Consider the following 26,257-nt stretch of genomic DNA (forward strand, 5'->3'; position numbering starts at 1 on the left):
CTTATTAGCTGCCAGATCCTCTGACCCGCACTAGAGATACATAAAGGGGAAATCTATATTTGCCCGCTGAGGGTTTAGGACCTACTGGGGAGACAGACAATTACAAAGGAGACATGTAACAGCAGAAACAGGGCTACAGAATTACCAAGGAGCACCTGAGAGGTTTCCTACAGGCAGCAAGGTCGGTTCAAATCACTCCACATGGGGAGGACAGCATGGCCAAAGGAAGGATATGGCAAGGACACAGCATGTTCGGGGAAGCACCCAGAGTGCTCAGATCGGGGTCTGTTCTTGGTCAGTATGAGGTGCCTGGACTTTCTCTTGGCCTGGAGATCCATGAAAGGATCTAAGCTGAAGCTATAAGGCAGGCAGATGTACAATCCTGTGTGTTTCAGATACTGAGGGCCTCCCAACAATTCTGTTGTTAGTAAGATTTAGGAGAGCAAAGCCAAAGGCAGTTAAAAGGCTGCTCTAAGTAAAAAAAATAAAGTGTTTCAATTAGGGCAGCAGAAATATGTTTGTTTTTAAAGGCGCATTTGATATGCAGAGAAGATACAATCAGCTAGACTTTTCATCACAGGATGTGGGGGAGGAAGTCGTGGGAAGACTCCCAGATTTCTGACTTGGGCGCTGATGCCACCAAACAGGATGCAGGAAGAAGAGCAGGTTTAGGGTGGGCAGTAAGTCTGGAGAGAGCTGTACTCAGCTGAGTTGGACATTCCTGCAGCCATGTCTCCGGGAGGGAGAGGTGCGGCCCAGGGATGGCTGGTTGGTGGCACCAGGCCCCAAGGGTGGGTGACCCTGAGTAAGAGGGCTTGGAGGGCAGTCGGGAACATAATGAATGGGGTGTTTTAACAGCTTCCAGGTTTAGAATGTCACAGAGAAATTTATGAATGATAGTCTCAAGCAAGGCAGGGGCTAGAAATGGCCCATTACTCAAAGACAGGAAGACACACTGAGAATCTTAGAGATTGTTCTAGTAAAATTAAAAGAACAAATGCTGGGCCTCAGTGAGCTAAGAAGGAAGTGGGAGGTGGAGCTACGGAGTGGAGGTTTGGTTAAGGAGGTCACACATAAAGAAACAGCACTGAAGAGGGGGCTTAAGTGGCTTTATTTTAAACTTTAGATGAAACTCCACTCTCTAGAGATGAGCAGTACTAACATCTTGGTGAGAATCCTTTCACGTGTGTGTGTGTGTTTGTGTGTGTGTGTGTTTGTGCAGACACAAGGAACATTTATTGCCACTAACATTACCATGTATTAATGAAGCAAATTACATCTAAATCACCCTTTAAGTGGTCTACATCACAAACCTACATATAGAACACAATCTCTTCTCTAATTTAACATGCAATATGTTGTAGTGATGCACATTATTCCTTGATAAAAGAACCCTGGTTCTTATTTCTGAGAAAGGCAACACTAAACAGTCAGTTTAGAAGAAATATACACCCAATTCCACTGTTTTTTTGAGGGCAGCACACAAGGCCCCACCTGGAGTGCCGCCAGTCTTAGGAGAGTCCTGGGAGCTCCACTCCTGGGGCCCAGCAACCTCTCAGCAAGAGGGCACTGACAATGGCCGCCCAAGAGAGCCACCCAGTGAGTCATCAGAGAGGGCCAGGTTCCACCCTGTGAAGGTCCACACCTGACTCCTGTCTCACCACCAGAAACAGCAACCACAGAGCTTTCTAGTGCAGGTGTTGCAATGTCAACAAGGCTGGGAATACTGGTTAAACTGGCCTTGTCAGCTAGCTGGCAACTAGATTTGGCTTGGGCTGGCTCTACCAGGAAATGGGGCAAGAGGTCAGAAGTGCCACACCAACATGGCAGCCCACAGTAATTTCAGGGGAAAAAGCAGGACACGACAGATGATGTAGCAAATTGAGTGTGTGCAGTTTATTCAGTAGGGAACATGGCAGCTCCCAGTTTCATTTTAGTACTTCACAGGTCTCTCCCCTTTCCCCCTCGTTCCTCTCATTGCTCTTACACCAATTCCCTTCACAAAAGACATGACCATAGCAGACATCTGAAAGAACATGTCCCACATTGCTTTTCATGTATGGACCACTCTCCCTAGTTTGTATGCAGGTTTAAAAGCATCATTGCTGTATCTCTCCATCTTTCTCTACAGTGGATAAATCTGAATATTTTTAAGTAATTAGCAAAATAGCTTACCTGGAAAGGGTTCATAAAATTGCTGTATCAACTTGAAAATAATCTTGTTTTATGCTTATAATGTCAAAACTCAATTTTTTTGTGGATATTTTAATAAAAGGAAATATTACCTATGTACCAGTAGATAAAAATCAGGTACCATTTGTGGAGGCAGACTTCTTCTTACCACTGCTTTAAACCATAATTCCCAAATTCACAGCTTAAAACTTAATCTCTAATGTGGTAAAACTGGGGCCTGTGGAAGGTGGTCACGTTAGGAGGGTGCTATGGAATCCTCATTAATTGGATGAATGTCCTTATACCAGAGACCCCAGAGAGATCCTCACTTTTTTACCATGTGAGGATGTAGCAGCTGGCACCATTTATGAACGAGAAGTGACCCTCATTAGTCACTGAATTTGTTCATCTCCTGGTCTAGGACTTCGCAGGCTTGCAGAGCACTGAGAAATACAGTAATACCTCACTGCACGGATGCTTCTGCTCACAAACAGTTTGGATCACAAACAAAAGTACTGGCCAAAATTTTGCTTCCCTTCACAAAAGCCTGCACCAGGTGACAAACATCGTCATGGCCATCTTCCCCGCCCAAACACAAATGCCGCCACCTTCTCCACACTTGGAAAACAAATTAAGCTTGAAAATTGAGGCACCACTGCAGACTATGGCATTTTTATTATAGCAGCCTGACTGAACTGAATCAACTACCAAGGAAAAGAGAGCTGGATTCTAGTTCATGAAAGTTCATGTCCTACGATACAGGAAACCGGACTGTGCAGAACTCAAAATCCAGAACATTCTACCAGCAGCCAACACGGTCTTTGGGGGAATGAATCAAAGGGAAGACAGATAATGGAACTTCCTGCTTCCTTGTGTCCTCGGCCAAGTGCTCCTAGAAATAGGAGCCTCCTTTTTTTTTTTTTTTTTAATTGGTAGAAACAAGTGTGAAGTGATGTGTAATGTGCAGGACTTTCTCTGTCTAACAACCTACTGATGATCACCACCTGGTTTGCAGAAATTATAAAAAAAAAAAAAAAAGTGGACCAGCTAGATAGCTCAGCGGACTAAAGCATTTGCTTAGGCAGAGTGCAGTGGCCAGGGTTCAATCCCTGGCATACCATGCTGGCTCCACCCCCAAGGTGCGCCGAGACAGCGATTAACACTGAACCTGGTGGTGTGTACCTGTAATCCCAGCGCTTGGGAGGCTGAAAACAGGAGAATCACTACGAGTCCAATCTACGTAGTGAGACCCTGTAGACCCTGTCCTAAATAATAATAATAATAATAAAAGCTGCATTTCCTTTTCCTTTACATTTTCCTAAAAATGCTCTTAGAAGACTTCTAAGTCAAATGGAATTTTCAGGTCTTCACAGACACCTTTGCAAGCAAAACCATCTGAAAATAAAGCAGGAGAAATGGAACAGCTGTCACACAATATGCTCTAGCTGCCTGCAAGTATTTCCAGGAGAAAATTACTAAGGTTGGTCACTATGAGGCATCAGGACTTTATTTCAACCTCTAGAGAAATGAGCCTGGTAATTTTCCATCATCTGCTTCACAGTGGCCTGGGTTTGCAGTCAGTGGTGTCAGTTTATGGAAGTCTCAAAATTATTTTTGTAAATCAGTTTTTAAAATATAATACTATTATATTTATAAATAATAGTATTATGATATTTAAAAAAAATCATACTCCTTCCCACTTAAGAAAAATGACATACTCCTTCCCCCTTAAGAGAACCATGAAAACAAAACATTTAGCATCAAAAAACACACTTTGAGATTTCATTTTGCAAATATATTGAGGGCTCAAAACTTGGCATGTGATTTCAGCAGCTGTCACAAACAACAGAGCAGTGACTTCCTGAGTTCTCAGGTGGGAAATGCTTCAGCTTTCAACCAAGACCATAAGCCTGGCATTCACAAGGCGTATTTCCTATCAAATGTTCCAAGCATGGTTCTCATAGACACGAGTAACATTCAGGTAGATGTTAGGAAGGTGACACTGCTGAAGGCGAAATGAGGTCACACTGTGGTCATAAATTCCTCTCTGGGCAGCTAGCCAACTTTTTACACTGTGTTCAGTCATTACACGCCTCTCCACTTCTTGTTCTGTATAATAATTAGAGTGCTTCCTTTAATTTTCAGGATGATTTTTCTAGATACAAGTTTATGGGTTCTTGGATCAGTGACACCTCTTCAGCCTTCCTTCAAGTTATCTTTCCCTTGTTGACATATATTTATATGTTAATGTTCTACCTCTAGTTCAAGCCAAGTTGATTTCAATCACATAGATGAGCTCTTGGGCTAGAACCCTTCTTAGATTCTGCCAAAATCATATGGCTCCAACTAAAACTACTAAAATTTGCATTTGCTTTAAGTAGCACCTTTAGAGACACATGCACATCAAAGTGATAAGGCAAGGAAGAAGAGCACAAAATAGAGCAAAAGGAAAATGCCTGAATAATGACAGAAATGAAAATTCTGTATGGTGAATAAGACTTATGATGGGAATTTACGTACTATGTATTCACTTATTTGGTCATTTAAATACCTACTATGTACCTGGCATATGTATAAACTGAGGAAAATACAAGTATAAATGAAAGAACCTAAGGGGTGTTACGAGAATTTTTAAAATTTGGAAACTGAGGCTAAGAAAAGATAGATAGTTTTTGAGGTTATAGAGGCGGAAATCTAATCTATTCTAAAGCTGCCAACAGAAGTGTTCTTTTCCTTGAATTAGGTCTCCTGCTGATAGAACAGTGCCCTGCTAGCTATTTTACCCGGCCATATGCAGTGAAACTGGAATTTATTTGATTGAAGGCAATTGTTGGAAGTTGATGGACTAATTCGGAATTGATTCCATTATTGAATAGATGATAAAAGATAATGGAACATGCCTGGTTCTTCTGTCCAGTGTACATCTTCTTCTCTTTTTTTTGTACATCTACTTTGTACAGTAAGTAAGCAAGCAGATTTTGTCAGCATTCAATACTAACTTCCTATGAGCATAAGAAAGTAAGACTTTCATGTTGCAGGGGTCTTCATAAAAAACTCAAATGTCACTTTCTCTTCTGCAATCTCCACTGTTACATGCTGTGCTGCTACACATGGCCTACCAGGAGCCCTAATTTTTAACAGATACTCTGCATGGACTTAATTGAATTTGAGAAACATTCTTGGCCACAACCTTATGAAAATGGATTTATCCTGCCGTATTGCATTCAGGAAAACAGCTGAACTGAAAATATGGCACAGGTTAATCAGATTATCTGAAAATAGATTTTTAGAGCCAACCTTTAATAACATCCATGTGAAGGTGTGACAAATCATTACATATGTAAGTAAATCTATATATAGCATTTAACAGGTTTTATATACCATCATCATAGAATAACTGTCTTACTAGATAATTGTCCTCTCAAGGTTTAACTATCTCCATTTAAATCAAATCAAAGATTCTATATAATAAACAAGGACCTGGATGCTGCTCTGTATTCCTTTGTGAAAATTATATTTAAGATTTGGTTGCTTTTTGCTTTTGAGCATATTAGGAAAATATTGACTTTTATAATCTTATATCAGGCCACTAAATTCAGATGTTAATTATAGTTGGATGCTCATAATGACTTGAATTCTTGATTTTCTAGTGAAAATGTTATATAATTTTCAAATAGTGTAATATTTTCTCTCCTTTTTATTGTTAAAGTCTCATTTATTTTTCTGTCTTACTACATCTACCACAAAATAATAGCAACACAGTCAGGGTGTGGAGCAAGGGGAACTCCCATACCCCGTCCCTAGGAATGTAAACTAGAACAGCCATTATGGAAAACAGTATGGAGGTTTCTCAAAAGAACTACAAACAACTACCACATGATCCTCTAATCCCACGCTGGGCACACTGCAAGGACACTGCAATCAGAATGTGGAAGAAAAATCTGCACTGGCTTGTTTATTGCAGCACCATTCACAACCAAGATATGGAGTCAACCTGGCTGTCTGTCAGTGATGAATGCACAGAGAACACGTGATGTCTATCTGTCTGTCTCTCTGTTGCAGGAACTATTAAGAAGCTCTCTGCAGTATTATAATTCTGGCAAGTTCCCATGCAGTAGCCATAAAAAAGAACAAAGGGGCTGAGGAGATTGCCCGGTGGCCTAAGAGTCTACCTGGCAAGTGCAAGACCTGAGTTGGATCCCCAGTACCACATGTGGTGGTGCACACCTGTAACCCCAGCTCTGGGGAGGCTGAGACAGGAGGATCACTATGAGTCTGAGCTGTGTAGTGAGCAACTATACCAAATAAAGAAATATTTCTTTAAAAAAGAATAAAGTTCTTTTTCATTTTTCAGCAGTACAAATGGAATTGAAGGATACTATGCTAAGTGAGGAAAGTCAAGCACAAAACAAATACCACAGTTTCAATTATATGTAGGAGCTAAAAACTTTACCTTAAAGAAGTAGGAGTAACTTCCATGGCACAGCAGGATAGCTAGCCTTTGTTGTTGTTGTTGTTTTTAATTTTAGGGAAGGGCCAGGGAGATGGCTCAGTAGAATAAGTACTTGCCTGGCAAGCACAAGGGCCTGAGCTCAATCCCCAGTTCCACAAAAGAAAAGAAAAGAAAAGAAAAGAAAAGAAAAGAAAAGAAAAGTTTAGGGAAGGGTCTACAGGGTGTTGAGGGTCTCACTACCACATTGGACTCATAGTGATCCACCTGTTTACAGCCTCCCAAGAGTTGGCATTACAGGTGCGTGTCACCACACAGTCAGTGTGCCCTGGGGGCAGGTCTGGCACAGCAGGCCTGGGGATTGAACCCCAGTCTCTGTGCCTGCTTGCACACACTTTAATCCACTGAGCTATTTGACCACTCTAGGATAGCTAGCCTTGATAAAAATTAATATTTCAAAGTAACTGGTACAGAGGATTTTAAATGACCTAACACAAATAAATGATAAATGTTTGCAGTGACAGATATACTAATACCTAATCTGGTCATTATAAATTGTATACACATATTGAAAGGTCACACTTAATCCCATCAATATACATTACTCTGTATTAATTAAAATATAAATATATTTTTAAAATATTAGTAGAGAAGTTATGGTGCTTAGAATATGCCAAATATGCATCTAAGTTATCATTTAGTCATGACAAGGGCATGGAATAGGTATTTTATTATTATTATTATTGTTATTGGGTTTTGAGGGAGGATCTTGCTATGTAGTTCAGGCTGGCCTTGAACTCACTGTGTAGCCCAAGATGGCCTCAAACTCATGGTAAACCTGCTGCTTTAGCCTCCTGAATGTTGGGATTACAGGAATGCACCACCACACCTGGCTGACATAGGCATCATTATCTTCATTTTATAAATGGTAAAGTTAAAACACATAAAGGCAACCTATGTAAGAAGGGGCTGTAATAGAAAAACAAACCTCCCTTCTACATCATTGTTGTGCTACTAATCTTTCTTTTTAAATATTTTTAAATAAATTTATTTGGTATAGGGTCTCACTACACAGCTTGGACTTGTAGTGATCCTTCTGTCTCAGCCTCCCCGATGTTGGGATTATAGGTGTGCACGACGGTGCCCGGTTTCGGTGGCCAGCTCAGCGCGTGGCTGGCACGGCATGCAGTACTGAGGATTGAACCCGGGTCCTTGCACTTGTCAGGCATGTGCTTGGACCACTCAGATATCTCACCAGCCCTGCTACAATATTTTTTGTAGCTGAGAAGAAAGCACGAGTTGTCAGGCCACAGAAGGGTAGAGGTGAAAGTGGGAACCTTGATCTTGCTTCTGATTGTAACAGCATTAGTTCTGTGGTGGTGCTGTTGTCTTAAGCCTTAAGCCAGAGAGGGCAAACCTACAGCTGGAGAGGGCTGTCTGTCTCATCGAAAGCTCTGTTATTGTGTTTTTCTTTTAAGACAAAAGACTTTTTTCTAAATGAAAACCTCAATATTCAGGTTTAATTGCAATGCTGGCCCTCTGGGAGAAGCGGGTCTGCGTTGCCGTTGGGCACTCAGTCTCTAAGGGGTTTGCTATCACTGCCTAAAGCCACAGGAGAAGGGGATGAACTTCAGTCTTTGCCAGGAACCACGCAGTGGATCCTAAGTAGATCCTGACGCTTGAGCATCTGAGAACTTGTGTGGCACCGTCCAGCAGCCGAAGGTGAAGACAGAGCCCAGCATCACTCCAAAGGCAACACGCTGGATGGCTATCGCTGGGGAACCTGCCAGAGCCACCATACGCATGAGAAGATCATTTCTTCATGGTTCTTGCAGTAGGGAAAAGTATCGTCTGAATTTGCTTCTATGGTGTAGGAAAGGGATTCTCATTTGTCTGTGTGTGTGTTCAGCTGAAGTCAGGAATTCTGTATCTCAGCTTTCAGGTCTGCAGTCTGTCAGTTTCCACCACTGTGCTCTAAGTCCAGAAATGGGCTTTTCACACACACAGAAGCTGGGCTCCTTGTCAAGCCTGCTTGCACCTTTGGAACGTCAATAACTTGCCACACAGTACTAGAACAGGAGGGAGGAGGATCAGAAAGCACTGCCTCTGTGGGCCTTTCCCACTGCCTGTGAGCCTTTGAGCAGCAAGGGTGTGAAGGGCAGGGAGAGGTGGAAAAACAGAAAGGACGACTATGACCTCAGTCAGGGGCTTTCTCAGGCCTGATGTTGTATCATCTCTCTTCTCAGGATTCATGTGCCTGCCCAGAGACTCCCAGACAGGTTCTCTGGTGCTGACACCAAGGAACAATGGGTGTATTATTATTCACTCCTTCCGATCTCCTTACTCAATGTGCTAGTCACAGGTGGCCATTCCCACCTGCTGCCAAAGAGTTACCTCTAAAACACAAATGTAACATTATGAGACTAACCCCAGTGCTTACAGGGGCAGTCCAAGCCCAGAAGGTTTATAAGAACTCTGAGACCTGGTCACTACCTAGGGTGGGCTCCAGATTGAGTGCTCAGGCTCTGCAACTAGGTTGGTTGCTTGGGGCTCCAATCTCAGCCACCAGCCACTGAGTGGAGAACCTAAGTCTTCATTTCCTTATCTAGAAAGGAGAGTTTCTAACTTAAGTGACTTAACAGTGATCTGTAATGCACTGGCTCAGCTGCCATAGGGTAGGTGCTCCCGGGCTGCTCGCTCGGGGGGCCTTAACTGTCACCAATTCCTCTGCTCTGCACACTGCCCAGTCAGTCCACTGGAGATATTTAGCTACTCAACTGATACCAAAGTAGATCAGTAAAGCAGCCCCAGTGTTGCTGCCCCTCCTTGTATTAGGCTCTCTAGGCACTTGCTTGAACTTAAAAGCAAAAACCAAAATCTCACTGCTGTTACAATGCAGGGAGGAAAGGAAAATTATCAGGAGGAGAGGGGTCAATAGTGAGACATTTGGAGGAGATGGAAGGAACAGGAAAAGGGGTCCCCAGAACCTGCTCAGTTGCACACAGGCACAGGTGAGATTCTGAATTTTACAACTTCGAAAAACTACGCACCATATAAATGTGTACTGCAATTAGGAGCAGGTATACCTGGTTTGCTGTTTTAATTCTGTTAAGTCTGTTCTCAGCTTTTACAGATTCAGTCTTATTTAAAATAAAGGAAGAAGAAAAAAGGCAGGATAGTTTAGGCAGATAAACAAAGCTTTGCAACTGAAGGGCTGCTCCACCGCTGCCCCCTGAATTCTTCCGCTGTGACACATAGTTACTGTCAGTCTCTGGCAGGGTGTGTAGAAAGTGCTGTGGATTCACAATCGGTGGAACATTTTTGCTTGTTTTGTTTTTAAGTCTGGGCAGTAAGTGGTTATGTTTCAGAAATTAAGTCTGACGCTGATTTTCTAGACACTGTCTTCCAAACAGAATCTTTAATAAGTAGAATATAAAACTGATTACTGTAATAATAAAGATGATAGTATTTGTATATTAATAATGATGATAATGTTTATTATAATATTTATCATCTGGATCTTTTTCTACCTTGGTGACTCTGACATTTGGGAGCTGGGTGACTTGCTGGCTGGGGCAGCTGTCCTGCTCGCTGCAGGGCGTCTGCCAGAGTCCTTGGCTTTTACCAAGCTAGAATGGCTACCCCTTCTCCAGTGTAACAAATCAACATTTTGTCTCTAGACTTTGCCAAATACTCAGGGCCAGGAAAGCGGGCACAACTTGCAATCTGGTTTTAAGCCAGTGAAACAAAGTAAGGAAGTAGTAAGAGTGTTAGGAATTATGTCGTAACAGTGTATTTTTGACCATAACAAGTGGGTCTATTCCCTTCATAGAAGGATTTCTTTGTCATTGCATCAAAGTATACAATCATATTTTATACACTTCATCATGGTCCTAGATTCTGACACACAGAATGAACAACTGCTAGATGTAGGAAATAAACAATTGCCAAATTTCAGTGAAATTATCAAATCTTTACGATATTAATCTTTTAAAGTCTGAGCCTTGTACAATACTTTTTCTCTATCATCTGATCTTTTACTCCAAATATACTTTCCTATGGAACTCCTAACTCTGCTGTTTCAGGCAGGGCCAGATATTCTGGAGTCTTGCATCTGAGACAATCAGAAACTTCTAGTAGAAGGCCCTATACATCCTAAAAGATCTCAAAGGACTTTCAAAGGCAATGTAAATCTTTACTTTCTTATTCCATGATTAGGAAGCGTTTGGACGCTTTGATCTTGCTAGCAAAATACATTTTAAGGGGAAACAGCATTTCAGCAACAAAGGTAATGTTAGTAATAAAGCCACCACGCAAAGTGTACACAAGCAAGTGCCTTTGTCTCAGAGGGAGGAGAAAAGGAAGAGGAAAAGAAAGAGGGGGAGAGAGAGAGAGAGAGGGAGAGGAGATGGGGAGGGAAGGAAGCAATTGAGGGAGGGAGATCTGTTTCTTTAATAATTGGACAAAGAAGCACAATATGCTCAGATTTCTATTCTTCTGTTTCCTTATTCCTTATGTCCAGACATCAATATCTACTTGTCATGCATCTCTCCAAACAGCTTAGCTCAGGTATTCATTACCTTCCATCAGCTCTATTCAACGACCTTCTAGCTGGTTTTCTTACCTGCAGCTTCCTACTGTCTCGGGGTCCCGCTGTAGAGGAAGGAGTTTGCCCTGCCATCTCTTTAGAACACAGATTCTGTGCAGGACTCTCCAGGGCACAGAGATCCCAGGGGCTTAGTATTTGGCTTGGAATTCAAATCCCAGGTCTGTGCTCCAAGCCAGATCTCTGACCTTACTTCTTCAGATCTGTATCACAAGCTGTTTACTTGATTTCACTGTTGCTTATAATCCAATGTCTCCTTTGAGCTATTACTGTCTGGATTCCTACAGGAAGGGGAGAATCAGGAATCAGGCAGTCACAAGGATATGGACAAGGAAGGAGGAGAGCTGCATCTCTATGGCATGGAAACTGGGAAAAACATCTTAAGGAAAGTCACACTTGAGGTAGGATTCCACAGCCACAGAGTAACAGAGGTGAGCCCTCTACAATGAGACAGGGCTGAGCCTAGAGAGCAGTTAGGAGTCTGGGCTGCTAGGTGAAGGAAGGGTGTCTATTGAACAGCATGCGGGGCTCAGTGTCAAACCACAATTGGCATCTACCCAGTGAGCACCTCTGGGAAGTCCATGCCAGTTAGAAAATCAACAGAGTTGAACCCAAAAGGAGTGCTCTGATGATCACACCGCAAACCAACTGCAGGAGGAAAGCAGCATCGGGTGAAAGCAGGATCTTGCTTAGGGGTGCAGAAATAAGGCCAGACTGGGCCCACAGTGTCTCTGGGGCAAGGGTATGGGGCTGAGGTGGACAGGGCACTGGCATCCCACACTAGGCATCTTGTTCCATAAGTGGAGAAAGGCTGAGACTAAGCAACAACACAGACACCACTGGGTACTACAGCTTACGGAATGCAGAATCATGACGGAGCAGCAGACTATTTCAGATGTCTAAGTGACCACCCCTCTTCTGTTAACTACAGTGACTTTTAACATTTAGACAATAAGAGCTTTGTGTTTGCTTTCTTGTCTTACCCTCACTGGCCTGACCTGCTTAAAACCCTGTGTGTTCTGTAAGCCAGTTCGGATGAGCTGAAGGCACTGGGTAATAATGCACCTTCCTAACAATCAACATGGGAGAGCCTGAGTCACCTGTCCTCCCACCTCAAGGCGCAGGCGGTTTGCACAGTATGCCAGGCATGTTGTTTTTCTGTTACGGTATGCTAAGCAACTACTCAGATGGGTCAAGTCTTAACAGAAAGCCAGCACCTGAGTTCTCTGGCTAAGAAGCCATGAAGGCAAGCAGTTCTGATCCTAAGAGATGGAGTGGAGAGACGTCAGAAAGTTTTATTAGCATCAAAATCCATTTTGGGGGCTGGGGAGATAGCTCAATAGAATAAGCACTTGCCTGGCAAGCGCAGGGTCCTGAGTTCAATCTGCGGTACTGCAAAAAAAAAGATAAAAGAAAATTTGCTTTGGAATGCATGAATGAGTCTGTTTTCCATGAAGAGGAAAAGCTCAAAGCAATCCCTAAAAGCCAAAAAGAACCTTTTCAAAGACCACACTACTCAGAGGTACAAATCCAGTATGAAAATCAAATTACGACATGACACAAGCACATTTCCAATGTTTGTACACTACAAACATTCCCTAACAGTGTGGCCATTGGTGCTTGTTCAAACTTTCCACCTGTTAATCACATTGTCTCAAAGGTTAGATGATACTTGAATTGAAGTTAGCTCTTTCAAACACTGACTTTCCATTCAGCGCCTAGCAGAAGTAAAAAAGAAATCGAATCCCGCAGCCATATTTGAACTTTAGGCCTGAAGATGGAAGGCTTCAGTTGGGATGATCATGTAAGAGTTCCACTACACAATTAACTTTTTTGCCAGAGTTGTGTTCTTTTTCATCCCAGGTTTGGTTTCTGTAGATTTTGTGTATGGTTTACATGAGTCGTAAGGATAAAGAGTCAAAATGCGAAAATGGTAGTCAAGGTATTTTGAAGTTTTCAGGAAAGTAATGCTAGAAACTTTATAAAACAACCATGAAAAGCAAGGTATGACATCAAATAATTTTCTAACTTATTTGTTTATATGCCTCCTTGCCATAATCCTATAAAGCTCTTAAAAAGAAAAATTTTCAAAGTTCATTTCTCTCTTATTTCCCTGTATATTCACCCACCTTTAACCCTTAAGCACAGGGGCAGGCCTTGGGAAGCAGGTACACCTGGGGCAATCCCATCTTCATAGAAAGCCTAGGCTACAGGGAGTCCATATGGCACAACCAAATCATTTCTTTATAAGTCCACCTTTACTGTACTGCTTCCACGAACATGCAATACTGAAACAAAACAACCCAGTGACCAAGGGCACCCCTGCTCTGTGTGAAATGAAAGGCTATAAATAGGCCTGAAGATGGAAGGCTTCAGTTGGGATGATCACGTAAGAGTTCCACTACACAATTAACTTCGCTCTCAGTTGCCATGTAATTGAGTCAGTTTTTCCCTTTTTATTACAGAAGTTTCCTAACATACAGAAAATTAGGGAAATGAATACCCAATTGTTACCTGGTTTTAACAATTTTAACCATTCACCAGATAACCATCTATTTGTATCTGTTTTTGTTATTTTACCAATTATAAATATTTTACCCATAATTCTGTACATCTCTAGAGATGAAGATGTTTTCTACTATAAACACAACAGCAGTACCACAACTGACAAAATAAAAAATAATTCTCTAGTATTATCTCTTTAGGAATATCATTTATATTAAAATTTCCTTGAGTTATTAAAAAAATGAGAAGTGATACCAGGTATACCAAAGCTGAAGGCTGGTGACACACTTCCTTCTTCTACCAAAGGCAGATATAATTTCATCTTTGTTTTGAATTAAAGTATGAGATTGAACAATAATGTGTGAAGACACATCTACCCTTCATCTGATCACAAACACTGTGTTCAACAGCTACAAAATATAAGTAATTAAGTAGAGAAAGGGGGAGAGAGAGAACGGTAGGACTCAGAAAAGAATGTCACAAAGTACGGCACCTGGGCATGCTGAGGACTCCGATGTGAAGGACAGTGGAGGAGTCTTGGAAGCAAAGCCACTTTTTGACCTTCTCTGGCCCTTCTTTGTGCTGCTCCCATTTTTCTTACAGAAACTAAGAGTTCCTCATTCCCAAGAAAGACCATAAAAACCAGAACCCTTGTCTCCCACACCCAGCCCATAAACCTTAGAATACTACTATAATCTCTCCCCCATCGCACTGCCTTTCTGTGTAAGAGCCGGCCATAATGAAATTCTCAACCTTGTCTAATGGTAGCCTGCAACATCCTCATTCTAGGAGGGGTCCTACACTACACCCAGGAGGAAGGAATGCCACGTGGAAATGCCAAGGAGAACCTGGACAAGTTTTGCTGGGTTTTCTTTACCCTTTGTGAAAGTTACACCCTTTTAATCCAACCACATTTTCACGGGGCTGTCCCAGACGCTATCACTTGCTATAAGCATAACCAGGTCCCTTCTGAGGGGTGAGGACAGAATCACACTTTCCATCCATGAGGAGTAGCCAATATCTTGAAGAAAAGGTGGCAGAGACCATCTTCCCGACACAAGGCTATTATGTTGCTTAACTAGTTTCTTTTTCTCTTCTGAATCATTTCACTCAGCTTAGAAAGACTCTTCATATTGCATTATCCTTTAAACATAAAATATTAAAAAGCTTTTCATTCCATTGTCCTCTCTTGGCTTGCTTTTAATATGAAAAATGTAGAAGAAACAACTGGTCCTTGCCTGCTGTCTCACTTCCCATTCATTTCTAAACTCCTCCACAGTCTAATTTTCCTCAGTTTTCTTTGAGACTGCCTGGTTGACGGTCACCATTTTCCTCTGTGCATGTGACAGCAGCCCTTTCCCCAGGCCTCCCGCCTTTGCTACAGGACCTCAGGTCCAACAGATAAGTAGTCGCTCCCTACCTAAGGGCCCTCCCGAAGCTCTTCTGTCTTCCGTTTCTTCCTGGTAATTACTCAGAGATGGGAATGCGATGTGCATGCAGATGACATGTATAGCTCAAACACTCAAAACTTACACAGCTACTTAGCTTTTCCCTACAGTCAAAATCCAACCACGTATAACTGGAAAGCAAACAATCTCTCTGAGTAATGTTCTGGTGAATTCGAACTGCTGTCTCTTCTCTAGGATGGGTAGATGTCTTCCACACAGAAAGTGCCATATTCTAGTGCCTTAAAGGGTTTGTGGTGAGGGAAGCAGGCTCTGTGATCACATACCTGGGTTCAACTCAAACTCAGAGGTTGTGTAATAATGTCACAAGAATGTTATATATCCTGGAACCCAATTTGCATTCCTATGAAATGCTGACAACACCACCACAAAACTCTTCAGTTGTGAAAATTATGTGAAGAAATATATAAGTTAGGGGCCAGGGAGATATCTTGGTGGCCTAATCATCTGCTTGGCAAGTACTAGGACCCAAGTTTGGTCCCTGACATGGCATGCTGTGCCAGCCCTGCGCCGGCCCCTGAAACCAGGCGTGATGGTGCAGGCCGATAATCCCAGGCTGGAAAGGCTGAGACAGGAGGATCACTATGAGTCTGAGCTGCATAGTGAGGCCCTGTACCACACCGATAATTAAATAAATCTTAAAAAAAAAAATACGTAAGCAAAAGGCTTAGTGAATAATGTGCCCATCAAATAATAAGCACTAAACACACTGAAGTTATTGCTGTGACCTAAAGACTCAGTCATGAAAAATTTATGGTTGCTTTTAAGCTGTTGCTTATTTATTCACGGCAAAACTCACTGGGATAAATGTTCTTTGGTGTACTATGCTGCTTCTTTGGACCTTTTTTCTTTTAAAGTTCAGTTATTGTCCATTTTATCACAGAACTTTTATCCTATAAAACAGAGAAAGTATAGAAAACAATGTCAACACTAGTTATTGTTGTAAACCCATGAGTCATGCTAATTAAACCTTCAACCTAGGAGAACAAAATTAGCTTGTTTCAACATTTCCTTTTGTTCAGTAATTACAATTCAAGGTTATGTGAGTACCCTATTACCATAATTTTCCCAAGGGGACAGATGCTGCATATCCCACATTTTAAACAACAGACACTATGATATAAATCCAGGTGCTTGCTGAGTAAGGGCCCTCAAGCCTGCATAAGCAATTCCCACCAACCTTGGGGGTGAGTGTCACTTATTTCTGTACCTAAGGCAGCTAGGAGGCAAAGTACTGAGATCACTGCAGCTTGCTAGATTCACCAGATTTGCAGGAGGATGAGATTTAAAAATAGAAGCTAAACATGGCTGGAGTTCGTGTCAGATGTTCATGTTCAAGAGCAATCTGTTCATCCACGAGGACAGGAAGCATTCCATCAAATGATTCAATTTTCATAAACCTGTTCATAATTCTGTTACTTGGCAAACTAGTGGACCACAGACACACACATGTTGCATTTTGATCCATTTATTTTTTAAATCTGTGTCTTTATCACATTTTATTTGCTGGTTTTCATGAGAGGAATCACTTATTTAGGACTCGTAATGTACTGGTGCAGTGCTCGGTCATTTACACAAATTAGAAATCAACCATCTTTGTATTTTTTTTTTAGGGTAAATCTACATTGCATAGAGACAGGGTAGGGGGCAAAAATATCTCAGAAGCTACAAAGTATCCAGCTCTTTGTAGGACCAAATATAGTTCAAATTAGACTTAAAGTAAGTGTTGAGTCATGAATACATGAGGGTTAAGAGGCTGGGGGGGGGGTGTCACAGAAATGAGGCTTGCTTTCATGGGGATAACGTAGGTTTGCTTCACTGATTCCTCTGAGCTGCAGAGACAAAATGAATTTGATAATTACATGAACTGTAAAATGAAAACCATTTGTCTTTAGGAGCTCTTAGCTAGGATTAAATTGTATGAAGTTCAAACATTTTTTTCAAATGCATGTTTTTGTTCAGCAAGTCAGGTAAGAGAGGGGGAAGGGTCAGCATCCAGGGTGAATTTTCAGCACTGATGAAGTTCCAGGCGATGCTGAAGTTAGATGTTCTGAGTGTGCAGAATGCAGAAAAATTCTGAGCTCTGGATCATATGCTTCTTAGGAAGTCCCTGCCCTTCCAGTATCCATGAAAAGTTAGACGATGGAGCAAAAACTTATCTGTGATACCTTTGGAATAAAACGTGTATGAAAGCAGCAGCCTCCTGAACACTGTGCTCCTTTCTTTGAGCAGTTTCTCCACTGTTAGCAAAACATGACATTGACTGAGCATGTTCTCTTTCTTGGCTGACTGTTATATCAAGAAAACTTAACTCCCAAAATTAGAATGTGTCTTGCCAGAACAAGAAAAGTCTTTGTCCAAAGCATTTTTAATGATTTTAGAATTTAGAGTAAGAAGCTTATTTTATAGTTCTATATAAACTTCAAGTCATATTTAGTTGTGTGTGTGTGTGTGTGTGTGTGTGTGTGTGTGTGATCTAACTACGCAGTTCGGACTCAGGGATCCTCCTGTTTTCTGCCTCCCTAGAGTTGGGATTACAGGTGTGCACCACCATGCCCAGACTCCCTCACAAGTGCAGCACGCAGAGCCAGGGATCGAACCCTGGCCCACGAGCTTACCTAAGCTGAGCTATCTCACCAGCCCTCATATTTAGTTTTCATCAAAGTTCTATGAAGTTATTTTTTTCTTACATGATGGATTTCATGAAAATCTGGCACAAAGCAAGTTTTTTTTTTTTTTTTTTCTTTTTTTAAATCAGGGATTGAACTCAAGACCTTGTGCTTGTCAGGCAGGTGCTTATGCTGCTGAGCTATGGCCTCAGCCCTGGTACAGACTATGAAAAGGCACTCTCAATTGTGATTTCTTAGTGCTGCTGAGTCTCACCACTTTCTAGGAAATGCATGAAAACAACTTCTGTGTGCGGCTGCCTGGGCTGTGCAATGCCCAACTCTACGACATTCTGTCTGCCAAGGCCACCAAGGGAGAACTTTCTGGAACAGGACAGTGTGGCAGCTCTGCCTAAAAAGAATGCCTGATATCTAAGCCAGAAAGCAGGGACATACTTGAAAAAAATGAAGAGGGCAAGTCCATAAGGTGCCACCTTGTGCCCCAATGGCCAAATGTGAGAATTAGCATTAAGGACATTAACACACTGTATATTCCCTCAAGACATTAAATCCCTCTGGTCATGCGCATCACAGCAGGTAAGTAAGTGGAGAAGCAAGGACAGAGACTAGTTTTCATCAAAGTCTACGGCAGGACAGAGACTAACAAATAGAAGGAAAGAGACAGCTAAAGTAGAAAAGCACTGCTTTGCCATCTTCACAACAAAAATCAACATTGACAGAAGTCGTTTATAACTGCTTCAGCAGGGCGGAGTAGAAGGACAGGAAGCTCCAGAGGAGCAGGGTGGAGGCTTGCAGCATCCTTTCCAATTATCCTAGTAATGGTGATTGCAAAGACATCAGACAGTTTAAGCCAGCGATCAAAACTGTCACATCAACAGGCGGCAAGGAGACCTCCCTCGCCCTGCGATGTCATTCCTGAGGGCACCACATCACACACACAGCAACCCAGCCCCAAGTGCAGAGCCAGACCCTCATCCCAAGCAGCAGGGAAGCTAAAGCCAAGAGCCGCTCTGTGGAGGGACCTGCCTGTATGCCTCAAAAACACCTGTGTCACTAAATCTGAAGACTTCGAGGAATTGCCCCAGAGAAGAGCAGGCAAAGGAGACGGGACAGCAAAATACAGTAAGTGGCCCTGGACTGGATGCTGTCCTGGAGGGAAAATGTGCAATAAAGGACACTCTTGGCATAGTTGACAACATAGGAACAGATTGCAGATTAAAGTATTGAGTGTCCTGGATTTGTAGCAGCTTTGTGGTTATATAAGAGGATAGCTTGTTCTTAGGAGATTCCAAGGGAAGTATTAGGGGATGCTGTCTACTCTCAAATAATCCAGAAGAAAAATGTGTATATGTTTGCACGTACCTGTGGGGCAGGTAAATCACACATGGCAAATGATGATAACAGCAGCAAAACTGGATAAAGGAGTATATTACTATATACTCAAAATGTAAGGCTTACAACATCCTCAAAAATCTAACAAAACAAAACAAAAATAATAATAAACAATAGTAGCCAAAATAATTTTGATGGGTATCAACTGAATCAATGTTCAGTTGGCTTCAATGAGCAGAAAAAGAATTCAACCTGCATGAAATGAATAGTGCAAGATAATAAAATAATTAAATCTTTTGACACACTCTTAGTATCACTTTCATGATTATCACTACTAACCAGCATCTATGGAGCTCTTATTAAGTGCCAAGCACTCTGAAAGGTGTTGCACTTGAATTAGTTCTTTTAACCTTCCTGGGTACCTTAGGAGAAAGATACTATAACTAGCTCTATTTTTCACATGAGGAAGTAAGATTTAGAGTCTGGTGACTTGCCCAAAGTAATACAGACAGTCAATGACAGAACAAGGAATCCAGCTAAGTTTTTTTTTTTTTAATTATTATAAAGGTGGTGGACTCTACTATTACTATATTGATGTATTTAACTATTAATGGTTTGTTAATTTTTTAAAAAGAATTGACAGTTAACCTTAACCTAGATGAAATTCTATATGGAATTAATACATACTTAGATGAAGGCTTTCCTCTACTAATAAAAACAAGAGCACAAATAAAACTAGAGACATAAAATGATCTTTTTGGTCTCCATGGTGCTATCTTTATTCTGAGGGCTGAAACTCCTAAGAAGTATATCCTTGGAAACAAAGTGCATGCCATCCTAGCTGGGCTCAGCTGTCCTGCTGCCCTAGAGACCACGGCAGGAAGACTGAGCCCAGGATTTCAAGACCTCCCTGGGCAACACAGCAAGACCTGCTTTCAAAACAACCCCAAGCAACAAAACAAAAGCCTCTCTCCATTGATGGCACCAATACACACGCGTCTCACTTTGCCAGTGTAATCACAGCACACTTCCCTCAGATTTATCTGTTAGACTATTACATTTAAAAAAAAAAAAAACAAGCAAATCACTAAATTTTTCTTTGTAAAGCAAGTTTCTTGGTACTCTCTTAAGGGTGAGGGCCTGAAACAAAATAATCCACAGTATCTATTTATATTTCAAAATTCCTACCTAAGGTTCTTGGTGAAGCATTCTGGAAGACAGCTCAGAAAATTTAGATTGACATCTACGACAACCATGCATTCTATTTTGCCTAATGGCAAATGATGTTATAAATCATCTGGTCCTGCTCCAAGTTTTTCTTTCTTTAATTTGTTCTCTTGTCTTTAACGTAAAGTGATGTGATCTTTCAGGGTCTACATTCATTTGGTGCATCAACTTCATCTAAAAAGCATACTATATCTATATCTATATCTATATCTATATCTATATCTATATCTATATCTATCTTTTGCAACACGATGCCTGGTTTCCCAACTAGGTGTACCATCTTCCTCCTTTCTAACAAAGACTAAGTTTCAGGAAAAGACGTTCTTTCCAGTGGAAGCTGCATGGCTACTGATACAAAAGTAAATGCTGAGAATGATGGGAGGTGCGTGTGTGCATGCAGGAAGAGGTAACTGAACAAAAGGTAATGATGTGTGTCAAATAAACGTAACCGCCAATAAGTACAACAGGAGGAGCAATCTCTACCAGGGCAGTCGTGAACCTTTGTGTTGTGTCCTGTCCTACCCATCCAACTAGACTCCGAGCAGCAGCACGGCAGAGGGGCTGATGGAATTAATAGAAAAGTGGCAGTGAACTCAGGAAGCAGTGACCTGACTAACCTGGCTTGACTGGACGGTTGCCTCCTCAGAGCAGAAAGTTGTAACTCTGGGGGGCCCTAAATAAAAAGGCAAATAATCCAGTGGCAGTACAGGGTCTCTGAAGAGATGAGAGGAAATGATCAAACAAAAACTTTCCTTTGGCAAGACTGATTTCACAGAGCTATTCTCGATGGTTTGTGGGGAAAGACAAACTTATTCTACTAATAGAAGGATAGAGCAGAGGAGCTAAAATTGTTCATGGGATGAAGCAATGTAGAGATTTACCCATCTTTTCAGTTTTCCACAAAGGCGGAAGCCAGAGTCTGAGTCTGTTTGAAGGTAACGTAGCGCTCACCTGCTGCAGAACCACACGGAGGAGAGACTGAGCACGCAGAGTGCCTGTCACGTGCCCTACCACTGCGAGACCTGCCCCCTTCGCCTGCTTCCTAACCCTGTGCACACCAACCTTTCTGGAGCTTAGTTTCCAGTCTTCCATAAAGACTACTCAAAAATGCTAGGGATATATTTCTAGAGGACAAAGTTTTAGGATAGAGAAATTCTCTTATACTTTTAAGAGAAGCTCAGTGATCCCTGGGTCAGAGCAGGAATTAAAGACTCCTGGGACTCAGAAAGGGTACCCGAGCAGTCATACATTCATTAAACACTCACTGAACACAAACCACAGGCTACTGCTACAGACTGTGGGAGTACAGTAGGCTCTTGTCTGAATGGTCAACTTGGTGAGTGTTACAGGGGGTCAATCAAAAACAATATGGTAGCCTAGAGCTATATAATAAACAGTTAATTGACTAAAATACCTTGCTATATAGAAGTTTAGAAAAATTAACAATGGAAGAAAATGTTAAGATCTTTGATATAATGAACAATAAGTGTCAGATGAAAAGTAGGGAAACACACTTTTTAAAAAACTACATATTTGTAAGCTACTACTATTGAAAGTTTATTCAATCTACTGCTATACACAGTACATCCTACATTCAGTGCTGGCCATAGAACGTACTCAATAAAAATCTGTAAATGGCATTGTTGAGGTGAGAGGGCAGTGATCATCACCTAACTAGAACATTGGGGTCATAGAACAGTGTCCCACAAGCCTATCTGGAAAGAGGAACCTATTCTACAAACTTATGTAAACAAAAGGCCAGTACTTCTAAAACCAAATAACAATGCTTGTTGAAATCACTGCATTACAATCATTCAACAATGAAGCTGTAAACAAAGTTGCACAGGACACAAGTATGTGAAGCTCAAAGGTTGGCAACTCATATCGATTTTAACTCTTAAGACTACATAGAGGTTCTTTGTCTTTGTAAAGCTTCATCTTATAAATCTAGCTGCAAGGGCCCAGGGAAATAGCTCAGCAGAATAAACACTTGCCTGGCAAGTGCAGGGTCCTGAGTTTAATCCCTGGTACCGCAAAAAACAAAAAAACAAAATAAGTAAATGAATAAATCTAGCTGCATTAGTCAGAAACATGGATGACAACACGGATCTGAGCTTTCACCGATAGATACCATACTCAAACAAAAGTGTTTGATTCTTCTCTTTCTAAACTACTACATTGTGGGCCGGGGAGATGGCTCAGTGGAATAAGCACTTCCCTGGCAAGCACAAGGGCCTCAGTTCAATCCCTAGTTCTGCCAAAAAAAAAAAAAAAAAAAAAACCCAAAAACAAAAACCAAAAAAACTACTACATTGTCTGTTTCAGTGATGGTGAAACTCATAGAGCTTTTAATGATATAAACAGCCTAGTGAGGCATGTGTGCCATAGATTCGCTACCCCTGGTCTAGTTTATAGACAATGTCTGTTTACCTACTGTGAAGGAAAAATTCAACCCTTCCAGTGCCCTTCCTCTCACTGCCTTATCTTGCCACTTGAGAGGAATCTTACCTGCATAATGCACTGGGATCTCTATCTTTGGCCCAATGACGTAGTGGCCCTCTTCCAGACTATGGGCAGTGATGGTGGTCCACTGACGACACGAATGAATCAGAAGGTAATCATTCTCCCGCAATCCTTCTATGCATTCACCTGGAAGACACAGTTTTATTTATGAAATTTAGAATTCACATTTCCTTAGTTAAAACTTCACTACTATAGACGTTGGCAGCCAGGGAGATAGCTCAGTGGCATAAGAACCCGCCTGGGAGGCCCAAGGTCCTGAGTTCAATTTCTGGTACTGAGAAGTTGACAGTATATCCCAAGATGGGAGTAATAAAGTTCACCTTTGCGTTGGTGAAAAAACAGAAGTATCCCATTTCAAGCTGAAAGCTGTATACAGGTATTCCATGCTTAACAACCTACCTGTTTAACAACTGTTTGGACTTATAGCCAAGGTGCACTGCTCTGACTTATGAGCCATCTATTTTTTGTATAATTCTGTATATCTTTTTGGTAGAACCTCAATGTCTTTTTTCGGGTACAGTACATCTCATTTATATAGTACTATAATGCTTACTGATTGTAGTGTACAGTACTATACTATAGTTTTATATTGTTAAACATGACTGTATTGCATGTAAAAGTTTTATGCAAATAAAACCAAAATGGTAAGTTGGAATTTCTTTTTTTTTTTTTTTTTGGTGGAACCGGGGATTGAACTCAGATCCTTGCATTTGCCAGTCAAGTGCTTATCCTACTGAGCCATCTCCCCAGACCCTGTAAGTTGGAATTTCTTTTGGCCTGAATATCTTTGCTGCGAGTATCACAATGTATGTACTGCATACAAGTTTTCATTTAGAGACCAAGTCTCAGGAACTGAACTCAGTCACTGGACAAGGACTGTCAGTATAGGTTCCATAAAAATATTTCCCACATTTTTGGCAAAGCACTATTCAAACATTTCATTATATCTAAATTATATTTCAGTTATAACATTTTAGTAATGTCTATAATACAGTAGGAACAGCTTAGACGCATTGTCTATACTATTTCATACAATAACTTTGAAGGGGCAAGTATATCTTGCTCCTTCTTTACAACTGAGAAAAATAAAGGTCTAGAATGTTAAGTAACACGTAAATTCACAGATGGGAATTCAAATCTAGGCCAGACTGATTACAAGGCTTTCTCTCTCTCTCTCTCCCTCTCCCTCTCCCCCTGCCCTGCCCTGCCCCTCTCTCTTTCCCTCCCTCCTTTAGTATTTTAATGTTTCAAAGAAAACTTACTAAAAATACAGATTTTTAACAATCTTACATTCTTGACATATCACCTTCCTTTCTAAAAAATAGTAGGAGTAAATACAACCATAAAAAAATGTATGTTAGTTTTTTTTTTTTTCATGGTCAAACAAGTAATTGTAATTTTTAATAGCAAAAATAGTGACGTGGAAGCAGTTAAATAAATTATAAATAATTGCAGATAGGTCACATACAGTCATTAAGCATACTTATTAATATGAGGTGTAACCATGGCACAATGTTAGCTGAGTATTATAAATAATATATAACAACCTGATTTTTTTTCCAATATGGAAATGCCTTTTATTTTATTTTATTTATTTATTTGGCATTTTGGTAAGATTTTATTCAAATTTCTTGTGCAAAAGTTCATTTTTCTTTTTTATTTTCCCATAATTTTATTGAGAAACAAATAGCAATGAGACAGTTTCAAACCAAATTGGTAGGACAGTTTCAATAATTAACACATTGCATACATTCTTCCTAGTGGTTAATTGCTGTACAAGATGCGGACATGATATCCTATTTACAAACACTATTAGAACAAATCCCTTTATTCATTAAGAGAATGTAACTATGTATCTATCCTAACCACTTTGAATACACAGATACAAAATGGACATTCATCTGTATCCCCTTTTTTTTGTTTAGTTCCCTTATGTTAGTCTTTGAGTGATACAATAGTATGGATTTAAAATCCTGACACAGTCCCATTTTCTGATACTTTGAAGTCTGATTATAGCATGGAATTTATGTTTCGTTGGTTCCAAAATGCAACACTGGGTCCTAAGCCACTCCTGGGAAACTGTGCTGCCTCGACACAACTTCTCCAGCCAGGATGCCATAAATCAAAAGAAAAGTATTTAACCAACTAATTATTTGAGACACCAAGGAAGGAAAGGAAATCAGTGTTGTAAAACTCTTTTCCTCTTTTTTAAGCTTACTTATTATGGCTAGTTAACAAAGCAGCGCCCAATAAAGTGAGCAGACTGTGCACTCACTGTATGGACAGAGCCATACGCATGGCTTGTGTAAGTCATCTCCAGTCACCGCAATATGCACACGAGAACAGAGACTCAAAGGCGCAGCACTAATAAATGGATCTGAGATTGTCAAACACTCGAAAGATAAATACAATCGTACAGAAAAGAAAAAAAGCCATCTGTAATTTTGACCTTTCCAAGGATGAGAAGAATCTTTTTTTCTTTTTTTTTTGCAGAAGCGGGGATTGAACTCAGGCCCTTGCGCTTGCCAGGCAAGCACTTATTCTACTGAGCTATCTCTCCAGCCCAAGAAAAATCTTGTTAGGTGTCGAAAATCTCTATAGCAAAGGTTCTCTCTAGGGATTGACCTAGCCTTGGTCAGGAGATCGATGGTGATCACCTTCCAGTGAAGGCCATTTTATTTTTGGCTTCACTGAACTCAAATGATAAGCATTCTAAAGCTTATACTTTTAATCACTAAAATAAAGGTATCAAAACTTAATAGTAAACTTAAGTTTTTGGTGAAAGAATGCTTGATATTAAAAGCCTATATTAGCTTTTCAATTTAAGTTTGCCAATTTCTTTGTTCTCCTATAAAACCTATCAATCAATTAAGTATAATTTAACTGTATATAGCATACAATAAAAGTTGTTTTCATTTTAAGATTTTCTAAAATACCTTTTCAGTCTTTGAACTGATGGCAAACTATTTCAAAAGACAAATCCATTCCTTGAAACATAAATGATGGTTTTAGATGTTGACGTAATCATTCCATTAATTCTGGGTTAGAAATTTTAAATTCTCAATAAAAACATCTGAAAAGGTTAATTCCTATGCATAGAAAACATCTTTCCTTATTTTTGATGTTAACTTTATTATAATAATTATTAATGATGTAACTGTGTTTTAAAATGACAATAAATCTATCTCAAAAGATTCTGAACATTTTCAATCAATAGAGAAGGCAGTAATGATCAAGTTGGCAATGCCAACCATAAACCATCCAATTTGTTCCCAAACCAATAATGCAATGAGCTCTAAAAGTCTTTTTTTTTAAAATATTTATTTATTTTTATTTATTACATTTATTT

The 26,257-nt window shown here is 40.6% G+C and overlaps 1 protein-coding gene across 2 annotated transcripts in view; it reads right to left on the bottom strand.

Moving 5' to 3' along the window:
- Garem1 (GRB2 associated regulator of MAPK1 subtype 1) overlaps window positions 1–26,257 on the bottom strand; it is a 207,027-nt gene that overhangs the window by 112,775 nt on the left and 67,995 nt on the right. For both annotated transcript variants that reach the window (XM_004623562.2, XM_004623563.2), the window contains exon 2: window positions 22,894–23,034. In XM_004623562.2, coding sequence (XP_004623619.1) covers window positions 22,894–23,034 — 141 coding nt within the window. The remainder of the gene's footprint in view (window positions 1–22,893; window positions 23,035–26,257) is intronic.

This window comes from Octodon degus, unplaced genomic scaffold (assembly GCF_000260255.1).
Source record: "Octodon degus isolate 3935 unplaced genomic scaffold, OctDeg1.0 scaffold00003, whole genome shotgun sequence".
NCBI lineage: Eukaryota > Metazoa > Chordata > Mammalia > Rodentia > Octodontidae > Octodon > Octodon degus.